Below are 12,763 nucleotides of genomic sequence, written 5' to 3' on the forward strand. Positions count from 1 at the left end.
AATATGGTCATGTTGAGCCCCTGTCTCGATGCCTTCCTCCCCGCACTCTCCCCATAACCCTTGAGACTTTTAGAGTCTAGAAATCTGTTTCCGTCTTCAATATAATCAATATATTTGGCGCCTTCACAGATTCCAGGTTCACCTCCCTCTGAATGAAGAGGTTTCTCCTCATCTCCGTCCTAAATAGCCCATCCCGGACCCTGAGACTGTGACCCCTTGTTCTAGACCCTCCAGCCAGAGGCAACAACACCCCTGCCTCCATTCTGTCCGGCCCTGTCAGAATTTGATGTTTCAATTAGATCCCCTCTAATTCTTCTAAATTCCAGTGAATACAGGTCTGTCAACCCAAACCACTCCTCATACAACAATCCTGCCATCAGTCTGCTGAACCTCCGCTGCGCTCCCTCGATGGCAAGAATATCCTTTCTTTAATAAGGAGACCAAAACTGCTCACAATACTCCGGGAGTGTTCTCGCCGAGGCCCTGTACAGCTGCAGTAAGACATCCTTCCTCCTGTAGACAAGTCCTCTTGCAATGACGGCCAACATACCATTTGCCTTCCTAAAATTCTGTATCTGCATACCGACTTTCAGTGACTGGTGTACCCGGGCACCCAGGTCCCTTTGTACGTCAACATTTCCCAATCTATCACCATTTAAATAATACTCTGTTTCTCCATCCAAAGTGCGTAACTTCACATTTATCTGCATTACAGTGCATCTGCCATGTATTTGCCATGAACATAGGGCGGCACGGTGGCACAGTGGTTAGCACTGCTGTCTCACAGCCCCAGGGTCCCAGGTTCAATTCCAGCCTTGGGTTACTGTCTGTGCGGAGTCTGCACGTTCTCCCCGTGTCTGCGCGGGTTTCCTCCGGGTGCTCCGGTTTCCTCCCACAGTCCAAAGGTGTGCAGGTTAGGTGGATTGGCCATGATAAATTGCCCTTAGTGTCCAAAATTGCCCTTAGTGTTGGGTGGGGTTACTGGGTTATGGGGATAGGGTGGAGGTGTGGGTTTGGGTAGGGTGCTCTTTCCAAGGGCCGGTGCAGATCCGATGGGCCGAATGGCCTCCTTCCGCACTGTAAATTCTATGATTTGATCTAGATGCCTTATAATGGCATTACTGGGAGAGAGGCATCTCATCCGGCCTTTTGAGCATTGTACCTGCTCAGCCAATTTCCATTTGTTGCTGGGCAGGTCGCATCCAATCATGTCTTGTTAGGTTTGCGTTACTGCTCTTACCAGGCAAACCCGTGACACCAATTCTCATGAAGGGTGTGGAACATGAACACCATTTCTCTCTCCACAGATTCTGCCCGAGTATTTCCAGCATTTTTGGTCTTAATTATAATGGAAAAATGTGCTTCAAATGTACGAGGGCCGAATTCCTCACCTATTCAGCGAGCGGGTCAGAGGTGTTGAAATGGTCGTATTCCCCAATGTTTGCTGTTTTATTTGCAGTACCCTCTGGTAAAACCCATTGTGACTCCTCGTTTTGTGCCCAGCTGCTCTGCAGAATTAATGCAACGACTGGGGTCATTCGTCACCCACAACAACTTACATATTCAGGTACCGCGCTCAGTAGTTACAGCGAGGATGTTACGGTATGGGGGGAATTGTGGGTGTTATGGGCTGTTAGTTGCATATTACTGCTTTTTGCTATACTTTTTGTTATATTTTCTGTAAAAAATTCCAATAAAAAAATTAAAAAAAAAAAAAAAAAAAAAAAAGTAGTTACAGCGAGAATTTAAACTCCCCTGGAATGCGGTCGGCATCGTTCTTTTTTTTTGCAACCCCCGTGTGAACAGTTCCCACAATCAATTTCCGAATCTGTGAGAACAAAAGAAACGAACCGGATTTTCTGATTTGAACCGCAATCTGTCACTGAGGCATGTTCAAGTGTAAAGTGTTTTTAAAGAGAAAACAGGCGGCATTAATAGCAATGACACCGCACACCTCCCGCCCCTTAAACCTGTAGAATCACAGATTATTACAGTACTGAAGGAGGCCATTCGGCCCATCGAACATGCGTCGCCTCGTTCAAAGTGTGATCCAGTTAACCCCACTCCCCTCTTCTTGCCCCGTACCTTCGCAATCTCTCTCCTTCACAAATGTATCCAGTTCCTTTTTGAAAGCCGTTCTTGATTTTGGGCAGAGTTTTACGTTGCCCGCGCAGGCGCACGCCCGACGTATTCTCACGTGATTTCACGGGTCCTGATGGCGCACTCACACGTGGATCGGAGGCCCTCTCTCCAATAATTAGGAAGCTCATTTAAATGATTAACAGTGCTACTGACCAGAATATAATAATAATTTATAATAATCTTTATTGTCACAAGTAGGGTCACATTAACACTGCAGTGACGTTACTGCAGGGAAAATCCCCGAGTCGCCACACTCCGGCGCCCGTTCGGGTACACGGAGGGGGAATTCAGAAAGTCCAAATTATCGAACAGCACGTCTTTCGGGACTTGTGGGAGGAAACCGGAGCACCCGGAGGAAACGGGGAGAACGTGCAGACTCCGCACAGACGGTGCCCCAAGACGGGAATCGAACCTGGGACCCTGGCACTGTGAAGCAGCAGTGCTAACCACTGTGCTACCGTGCCGCCCATATCACATTGCCTGTGTGATTTTCCGGTCAGCGCACAGGCAACGTGGATAGGCGGCCAGTCTGTTTTTGCCTTTTCCGTGTACAAGGGCGAGATAAAAGGGGAGCGGAAGGAGTTTTGGGGGAGTTTAACGAGGGTTTGGTTTGGAGTACTGTGAACATTTCTCTGGCACTTCGAGCATCCAGCCTGGATCTTTCAGGACACTTCAGCCTTGTGACATCTGTGATTCGCATGCTCCATTGGCATCTCTGCAGATGGGTGTGGTCTACTCAGCAGGGAGCATCTTCTCTGAGGGGGGAAGACAAGGGACAGAGAGAGAGGAGGCCAGGTGGTCGCAGGCATTACCCTTGGGCCTGGGCCGGGCTGTACAGGCAGTGATTCGGCCACCTCGACATGACTGAAGCCCCAGCGCCGCAGGAGGCTCCGGTTTCCCAGGGAAACCGTCACGACCATTTGTCAGGTGATTGGGCTGGAGGGAGCCTCCAGTTGTGTGGGTGCCCTCAAGGTCACTGTGGCGTTTCACCTTTCTACCTCAGGGTCTTTCCGAGAGGTCAGTTGGTGATCTCTGCGGAGTCTCGCAGTCATTGTGCATTGTACACAGCTGGTGACTACCACTCTGTCCAGACCATTCCTTCATTTCAGCACATATCAAGTCAGCCAGCCTGAGCAGGTCAGAGGCTTTGCTGCAATTGTGGGGTTCCCCCGCATCCAGGGTGCCGTCAATTGCACCCATGTGGCCATCAAGGTGCCTGCCGGCCAGTCAGGGGGCCTTTATCAAGAGGAAGGGGTTTCACGCCATGAATGTTCAGATTGTTTGTGACCACAGGGCCCAGATTCTACAGGTGTGTGTGAGGTAACCTGGCGGCTCCCCACAATGCCTACCTACTGTGCCACCCACAAGTGCCAAGGCTCTTCGAGGCCCCAGTTCACCTTGTCAGAGGGTTGCTTGGTGACAGTGTAGAATGACTGATGTCATCTCTCAGGCATCCGAGGCAGAGGAGAAATACAATCTCTGCCATGTATCCACAAGAGGGATGGTGGGGAGGACAACGGGCCTGCTGAAAGTGAGGTTCCGGTGCTCGGACCACACTGGGGGCGTCTGCAATATCCGCCAGAGTCAGTGTCGCTCACTGCCATTGTGTACTTAGGGGCAGCACGGTAGCATTGTGGATAGCACAATCGCTTCACAGCTCCAGGGTCCCAGGTTCGATTCCGGCTTGGGTCACTGTCTGTGCGGAGTCTGCACATCCTCCCCGTGTCTGCGTGGGTTTCCTCCGGGTGCTCCGGTTTCCTCCCACAGTCACAAAGATGTGCAGGTTAGGTGGATTGGCCAGGATAAATTGCCCTTAGTGTCCAAAATTTCCCTTAGTGTTGGGTGGGGTTACTGGGTTATAGGGATAGGGTGGTGGTGTGGGCTTCGGTAGGGTGCTCTTTCCAGGAGCCGTTGCAGACTCGATGGGCCGAATGGCCTCCTCCTGTACTGTAAATTCTATGTACTATGCTCTGTATAATCTGGCTCTCTCTCGGGGGGGGGGGGGGGGGGGGGGGGGGATCCACTGGACCGGCAGGACCCTGAGGCGGGGTTCAGAGGAAGAACCTAACGAAGGCTCAGGTGAAGAACCTCCTTTCCAATCACCTCACTTCCGAACATCTCACGCGGAACCCTGCCATTAACCCAACGTCGCAACATTTCCCCGGTAATGAGGTTTTCTGCCTCCAATGTCCTTCATCGGGCATTGATGAGGTCTCGGCCTTTTGGCTCAGGTCAGGTATGGGATCAGTCCCGAGATCAGGCGCGATGCATGTTCTTGCCAGCTTGGATCGGGTTTGTCTCTCATGTGGGCACCTTGGACTGGGTTGAGTTTGAATTGGTTCATGGGGCAAGCAGGCAGGGCCTGCCCTGCCCACTCTGCACACTGACTCTGTAACTCTGAGAAAGGAATAACTTTTTAAATAATAACAGGGCCCCCCCTCCCCCCCCCCTCGCTGGCAGCAGTATGAGAGGCACGTTGCTGGCTGTGGTGTCTTAAAGAAATCGTGAGGTGAGTCTAGACCTTCCTGCTCACCATTGATGGAGAGATCCGGTGCCACATCCTCCTCCCGCACTGGCAGTGACCTACTGACGCCAGACCCTGTGTGAGGGACTGCGATGTCCGAAGGTAATTCCAGGAACTCTCAATTCTGTCCCTGGAGTTGCCTCTCCATGGGAGTCGCCACTCGATGGATGAGGTTGTGCACTCATAGCTCAGGGTCAACGCAGTGTTTATGCTCCACAAGGACTCCTCCATGACAGAGACCATGACTCGCAGAATCTCTCCATGACAGAGACCATGGGCGAAATTCTCCGCCCCCCACGACGGGTGGGAGAATAGCGGTAGGGCCTTACCGACATTTTTGCCGCCCTCCCGCTATTCTCCCGCCCCCCCCCGCCGAAGTCCCGACCCGAATCGCTGCCGCCGTTTTTTTACGGCCGGCAGCGATTCTCAGCTGTTAGATGGGCCGAAGTCCCAGCCCTTTCCGCCGTTTTTACGAACGGCAAACACACCTGGTCTTGCCGTTCGTAAAAACGGCGTCACAAACTCGCTATTAATAACCATGGCACCGATTGGCACGGCCGTGCCAAGGGTGCCATGGGCCCGCGATCGGTGCGCACCGATCGCGGGCAGCGGGCCCGATGCCCGCGCACTACTTGTCCTTCCGCCGCCCCGCAGTATCCATTCGCGGGGCGGCTGAGGGGCAACCCGGCCTGCGCATGCGCGGGTTTCGCGCAAAAACGCGATGACGTCACCCGCACATGCGCGGGTTTGAGTCTTCCAAACTGCGCATGCGCGGCTGACGTCATATGACGCGTCAGCCGGCGCTAACTCCGGCAAGCGGGCTTAACGATTTTTGTTAAGCCCGTCTTGCCGGAGCCTACGGCGTTGGGCTGCTAGCCCCGACCGGGGACCAGAATCGGTCCCCCGTCGGGAAGGGGCGCGCTGCCGTAAAACCCGCCCGGGTTTTACGCCAGCTTTACGATTTCTCCCGTTTTGGGAGAATCTCGCCCCATGACTCGCAGAATCTCTCCATGACAGAGACCATGACTCGCAGAATCTCAGGGATCTCTGCCGGATCTCCCTGTGCATTCCGCTGCACATCCATCATTTGCCGCCTAATCGCCCACTCCAGACGCTCAGCAGGGTCCTCGTCGCCAACTGTCCACCGGGTGCTGGCACCCTGGACAATTCCCGCCTCCACCAAGCCAGCATGATGTGCCCTCATGGCTGGTGAGGATTGCCAGGTTAGCAACCCCACCACCAGTGGCCGTTCTCTCCACGTTGTCATGGCTACGTTTCCCCTGTAACTAAGTGCAGAGTTCCATTGAATCCTCAGCCCTCCACCTCCAGCACCACACCATTCCTGTCCCTCATCCCACTTCCTTCCCTTTGAGGCATGTGAACGTTGCCAACCCCTTTGCACACCTGACCCTTTGATGGGCCCAACGCTTCAGATCTTCTCCCCAGCCTTCAGACGCCTGGGCAGAAATGTCTCCTGAGACTCCCCGATTTCCTCTGCCCCTATGGACCCCAGGATGTGGAGATGCCGGCGTTGGACTGGGGTGGGCACAGTAAGAGGTCTTACAGCACCAGGTTAAAGTCCAACAGGTTTGTTTGGACCCCGCACTGGACAGTGCCAATTCAGAACTCACCATGGCCGAGGGCAGAATTCACTGCCATTGTACCCGATGCCCACCGCGTTCCCACCCTCGCTGGCCCCGCTGACCCCATCCAGATGTGTTTCTTGCTGGCGGCCAGCTAACGTTAAATCACAATCACGAGAATTCGGGCAGGACCGGGAACACGGCCACTGAAGTCATGTCCACCATGCGTGCACATCGTGTGAAAATCAGGCCTTTGTGCCGACCATCCCATAGACAGATCCTAACCCAGGGCTGGATTCTCCGTTTCAGGGACTATGTCCCCACGCCGTCGTGGAAACTGACACTCATTCACCTTCTTGCTGGGGGCTAGCAGGCAGCTGTCTTGGAGCTCGCAGCTCCAGCTGCTGATACAGCTCCCCCCCCCACCCCTCCCCACACCCCGCACGTCCGGATCAGAGTCCGCGCGTGTGCACAGCGGTGGTCTCCAGCGGACGCGCCATGCTCCATGGTGGATTCAGACCACGGAGCTGGACCGCGGAAATAGTGCCTCCGATCGGCTGCGCGCCCGACCCGGACCGCCCGCCCAAAAGTACCCCGGTCCCATTTGAGGCCCACCCCCTGCGCTCCGGTCGCCCCCCCCCACCGGACCTTGGCAGCCGCGGACTAAGTCCGCAGCCGCCACGTGAGTATCTCGAACGGCCGGCACCAGATTCGGCCCACACCGTCGGGGGCAGAGAATGGCAGAGCCGGCCTCCAGCAATGGTCGCAGGTAGGCGATGCGCGGCGTACTTCCCGGGTACGTCACTTTTCGGAGAATCGAGGAACCGGCGCCGGTCCCGATTCCATGCGTGGAAATGGATTCTCCGCCCGGCACCGGACGCGATTTTGCCGTCGGAGTGTGGAGAATCCAGCCCACTATGTTACTATAAAAAGTTCTTCTTCACGTGACACCTGGTCGTTCTGTCAATCGCGTTGAATCTGTCTCCAATGGCACCCATCCATCAGCCCTTGGAAAATCTTTCTCTTCAGTGACTCTATCTACACCAGGGGTGGGCAAACTACGGCCTGCGGGCTGCATGCGGCCCGCCAAGATCAAGTCATAAAAAAAAAATTAAAAATTTTTAATTAAAAAAAACAATTTTTTTTTTTAATAAGGTTAATTGGGGGGGGGGGGGGGCTGTTGGGTTACTGGTATAGGGTGGATATGTTGACTTGAGTAGGGTGATCATTGCTCGGCACAACATCGAGGGCCGAAGGGCCTGTTCTGTGCTGTACTGTTCTATGTTCTATATGAGGCGCCCAGAATCATAACCGGGTGAAGCGCCATTTTTGAAAAGTAGAGAAAAAGAGGGCTAAAGGCAGGATGCCGCCGGGGGAAGCGCTGAGGTATATGCTGCACGCTAATTGGTTACAACCGGGACTATTAATTAATATACTATGCGGCCCTTTAAAATTGTGAATTTCTGAATGTGGCCCTTGCACGGAAAAGTTTGCCCACCCCTGATCTACACACTACAAATGGCCAACCGTTTGCGTTCATGTCAGTTTCAGAGTTGCTGCTAACAGCTTCCTAAACGCTGTCTTAATTTCAATCAGAGAAAGCCACTGGCCTCCAGGAAATTGGTTCTCGTTCTCGGCAAACTCAATAGTTGTGTTCAGCCTCGATCACACCGGAGGGACAGACAAGTGGGAGAGCTTGCTGACTTCTACCTCCATAATATCGCCTGTTTCTGCCCTGCCTCATCGCACATGCTGCTGGATGCTCATCCAAATCCATTCTTACCTCGGCAGTTCACTATTCCAATGGTCTCCTGACCTTCCCCTTCCCACCCTTCCTAAACACGAGCTTGTCCAAAATGCCTGCGGCCTGCATTCTAATTTGCACAGAGCCCCGTTCACCACCATCCTTCGGTTGCTGACCTACATTTGTTCGCCGACGTCTTAATTGTAAAATACTCCTCCTCGTGCCCAAGTCCTTCTCTCCGGCGGAGCTGGTGGCGTGGTGGTAATGTCACTGGGCTAACAATACTGAGGCTCACACTCTGAGTAAATGGGTTCAAATCCCACAACTGCAGAAGGCAAAATTTGAATAAATTTGGAATATATTAGTGATGGAATCAAAAACAAATGTTCGTCTGATTCAAGAATGCCTCTTACAGATGGCGACAGGAGTGGTGTTGGTCACTGGACTAGTAATCCAGAGACGTAAGATGCTGCTCTGGCGATAAGGGTTCGAATCCCACCGCAGCAGCTGATGGAATTTTAAAATGGGTGCCACGGGGGGCACAGTGGTTGGCACTGCTGCCTCACAGCGCCAGGAACCCGGGTTCAGTTCCGGCCTTGGGTCACTGTCTGTGTGGAGTCTGCACGTTCTCCCCGTGTCTGCGTGGGTTTCCTCCAGGTGCTCCGGTTTCCTCCCACAGTCCAACGATGTGCGGGTTAGGTGGATTGGCCGTGATAAATTGCCCCTTAGTGTCCAAAGGTTGTGCAGGTTAGATGGGGTTATGGGGATAGGGCAGGGGAGTGGGCCTACGTCGGGAGCTCTTTCAGAGGGTTGGTGTAAACCCGATGGCCGAATGGCCTCCTTCTGCGCCGTAGGGATTCTATAACCTTTGAATGGCCTCATCCCCTGTCTGTCTCCGTAACCTCCACCACCCCCACACCACTTCGAGATCCCTGAGCTTCCAATTCTGGCCTCTTGCGCATCTCCGATTTTAATCCCTCCACCATTGGCAGCCGTGTCTTCAGTTGCCCGGAGCCTAAACTCTGTAATTCCTGCCCTAAACCTCTCCACCTCCCTTTCCTCTTCCTTTTTCTTGCAATGCAAATGAATCCTGTTATTTTTCTAAACAGAGTCACATAAGTGAGTCCTGCAAAGAGGTGGAGGTTGTGAAGAAAACCTTTTCGACCTGCAAGCATTATTCCGACGTTTACGACAGACACGGCCTCCTGACAGATAAGGTTGGTCCTCAACACTGCTCTTCTTTCGAAATACCACCGAAAAAAAACGGTTCCTGAATTCCATGATCCTTACTGCGTGCACAGTCCCAGTCCACATGTAGGATAGGAGCCTGACAACAGGCCCCAATAATGAATTAGGCCTGACACGACTGCTCCCAGTTATTTCTACTGCTTGGGTGTCAGTCTTACCTCAGTGGATGGTACTTGTACCTCTGACTCAAAGTTGGTTCAACTCTCCAAACACTCAAGTAGCAAAGTTCTGGATTGATCCCCCCCTCCCAGTGCAGGACTGAAGGAGTGCTGCACTGTCACAGTTTGTGGATAAGACATTGAACCAAAGTCCTGTCGCTTCGCCGCCGCCCCAGGTGGGTTTCAATAATCCTGTGGCCGTGGCAATGGAGAAGATCGGGGGAGTTGTCCTCAAACATTTATCCCGAAGCCAACACCGTGGAAGAGCAGGCTGATGTTTTTTGCATCTTGCTGTGCGCACATTGGCTACCACTTTTCCTACACCATAACAGTGACTATAGTTTAAGAATATTTTATGGGCTGTAAAGTGTTTCGGGATGTCCTGCAGTTGTGAAAGGCGCTGGGGGAACACAAGTCTTTATTTACTTTCTGTCACTGGAGCTCCGGCCTCGAGTGGAGGAGGCGAGAACCCCGTGTGGGGCACACCCAAGGGGTGAGTGACCTCTCGGGTGGGTATATGACACTCCACCACCCCTCCCCCAACCCCGCTCCCAATCTGCAGGAAATCTTAACCAGCAGGAAAATGTCTTTTATGCTTTTCCATTAATGTGACCATTTCAGCAAACGTGTTCTGGCACGAAATCTCAGCTTCTTTCTGGATCTGAATTGCTGGTTCACACTGTCAATTGCATTCTCTTTACTAGAGGTAGTGGACGGGTGCGAGAGGTGTGGGAGGGGGCCGGCGAACCATGCCCATATGTGCTGGGGTGTGGGGAGTTGGAGAACGTTTGGTGTTTGGGAAGCGATCGAGGATTAGAGGGTTTGAAGTGAAGCCGGACCCCATGGTGGCGATTTTTGGGGCGTCGGAGGTGTCGGAGCTGCTGAAGGGGAAGGAGGCCGGATGGTGTTGCCTTCGTCTCTCTGATTACCCGGTGACAGATACTTTTGAATTGGAGGTCGGCCACACCACCGGGGGTCGTGGCCTGGCTGGAGGATTTGTACAGGTTTCTCAGGCTGGAGAAAATCAAATTTACCCAAAGGGGGTCGGAGGAGGGTGTCGAGGTACAGCGGGGGCTGTTCATAACTATATTGGAGGAGCTGTTTGTCACGGGGTGGGGGGGGGGGGGGTTAATGAGGAAAAATGTACAAACTGGAAACTGTTGGAAGTTAAGGTTATGTTTCTATGTTTTTTTTTTTTTGTTTTTTTTTTATAAATTTAGAGTACCCAATTATTTTTTCCAATTAAGGGGGTAATTTAGCGTGGCCAATCCACCTACTCTGCACATTTTTGGTTTTGTGGGGGCGAAACCCACGCAGACACGGGGAGAATGTGCAAACTCCACACGGACAGTGACCCAGAGCCGGGATCGAACCTGGGACCTCAGCGCCGTGAGGCAGTTGTGCTAACCACTAGGCCACCGTGCTGCCCTATGTTTCTATGTTGAACATGTTTGGAATAAAATACGTTTTTAAAGAAAAGTCATTTGGGGCACCATCTAGTGACCACAGTGCGCCCGAAAGGCAGCGCGGGTAGATGCTAGGTGATCCCTTTTGTGGGATCTACCCAGCTCACCATACCTCGCGAGGTCTCACGCAATCTCAGAGACGCCGCGATGTGAATCCCGCCCATTGTGGGCAGGATTACGTTGCAGTAGATTAAAGTGAGACAGCCAGCCTCACTCTAATATGCACTCCCACGATCTACCCAAGGCGTTGGGATCTAATCCCAGGTCTTGGAGACCTCGGGCGAGCGCCATTCAGTGCTGGTCTCCAACAAATGGGAATCAGGCGGAAAGGCACTTGTGGAGGTTTCCCAGGGGATCGGAGACCCCCAGGTGGTTACCCTCTGTGCAGGGTGACAGCCAAACCCGTTTGGTTTCACTGTTGGTCAGGTCTGTCTCCGATGAAGTGTTGACTTGTTTCCATTCTGTAATTCCCTCATTGTCCTCCTTCTGGGATCTTTCATTGCCTTCCTTCTGGGGTCTTCCACTGCCTCCTGAGGCCTTTGTTACCTGCTCTTTGAGGTCTTTGCCACCTGTGGATCATTTTAGAGAGTTGCTGTGTGTCTGAGGACTGTCTTTTGTCCTCTTTTCATTGTCTTCTTTTGCCTCCTTTCTGAGATCTTCATTGTTTATTCTTTGAGGTCTTCCTGCCTCCTCTGAAGTCTTCTGTGGCGTCTTCTGTGAGGTCTTCATTGCCCTCTCTTTGCCGCCTGCGGACCTTTTTTTTAAAAATTTAGATTACCCAATTATTTTTTCCAATTAAGGGGCAATTTAGCGTGGCCAATCCACCTACTCTGCACATTTTTGGGTTGTGGGGGCGAAACCCACGCAGACACGGGGAGAATGTGCAAACTCCACACGGACAGTGACCCAGAGCCGGGATCGAACCTGGGACCTCAGCGCCGTGAGGCGGTTATGCTAACCACTAGGCCACCGTGCTGCCCCTGCGGACCTTTTTTGAGAGTTACTCTCTATCTGGGGTCTTCTCTAATTTCTCTGTGCATGGCTGTTTGTTCCTGCTTGTGTTGTTGCTTTCAGTGCATTGCCACTTCAAATATATCAACTCGTTAATGGTATTGCCGCTTTAAGACTGCGTAGTAATCTTTTTTCCCCACACAGGCTGTAGTTGCTTGGATACAGCTGGACTCCGTTTGTAGGTGTATTTAGAAATAAATGCATTAATGCAGGGCCAGAGTATTCGGAGCTGTTTCTTTTTATTTGTGCATTCGTAAAGGTACAGCGCTGTTTTCTAGTACCAGTCTGTTTTTTAAAAACTTTTGAACTTTTTTAACTGCAGCAACTCTTTGCCTTTTATCCAAATTCCTTTTTTAGAAAAAGGTTGAGAATTGCTCTGCTTGATTGAAGTCCTTCAGTGCAAGGGTTACTGACTTACCCCAACCCTACCCATCGGGATTCTGTCACTCTGATTTGGCCTCTTGATCTTCCTATGCTTTGGGAGACCTTGCCACAACTCATTTCGGCCTTTTGTTAAGCTTACAGCACTGCTTTCTGCCTGCTCTTTAAAAAAAAACTTTGCAGCAACTCTTTCTTTTACTTAAGGTTTACTTTTTAAAACTTAAAACGACAGCTCTTGCCTCACACGGTTATTTTCTCCTGTTTTTCTCTCTAAACTTTTTCTGAACTTATGACCCTGCCGGCCGATTCAGATTCCTTCTGTGTCTGTCCCTCAGCCTCTCCATTCCACTGAATCTCCCAGACCGCCTCCTAGTCCACAATGTGTTGTACGAGTATGGGGAGCAGGCCAGTCACTCCCAGGAGATTGTTCAGGGCCGGGATGGGGTGAGGGAGCTGGTGGTCTATGCTCCGCGGAGCAGGTGAATAGGGCACTTGAGGAGTTTTAT

At 52.2% G+C, this 12,763-nt stretch overlaps 1 protein-coding gene across 1 annotated transcript in view; it reads left to right on the forward strand.

Moving 5' to 3' along the window:
* The window catches only part of gda (guanine deaminase), a 54,233-nt gene that overhangs the window by 25,507 nt on the left and 15,963 nt on the right, over positions 1-12,763 (forward strand). Inside the window, exons 7-8 of the mRNA XM_038804107.1 lie at positions 1,460-1,567; positions 9,103-9,210. Coding sequence (XP_038660035.1) covers positions 1,460-1,567; positions 9,103-9,210 — 216 coding nt within the window. The remainder of the gene's footprint in view (positions 1-1,459; positions 1,568-9,102; positions 9,211-12,763) is intronic.

Source organism: Scyliorhinus canicula, chromosome 8 (genome assembly GCF_902713615.1).
Source record: "Scyliorhinus canicula chromosome 8, sScyCan1.1, whole genome shotgun sequence".
Lineage (NCBI taxonomy): Eukaryota > Metazoa > Chordata > Chondrichthyes > Carcharhiniformes > Scyliorhinidae > Scyliorhinus > Scyliorhinus canicula.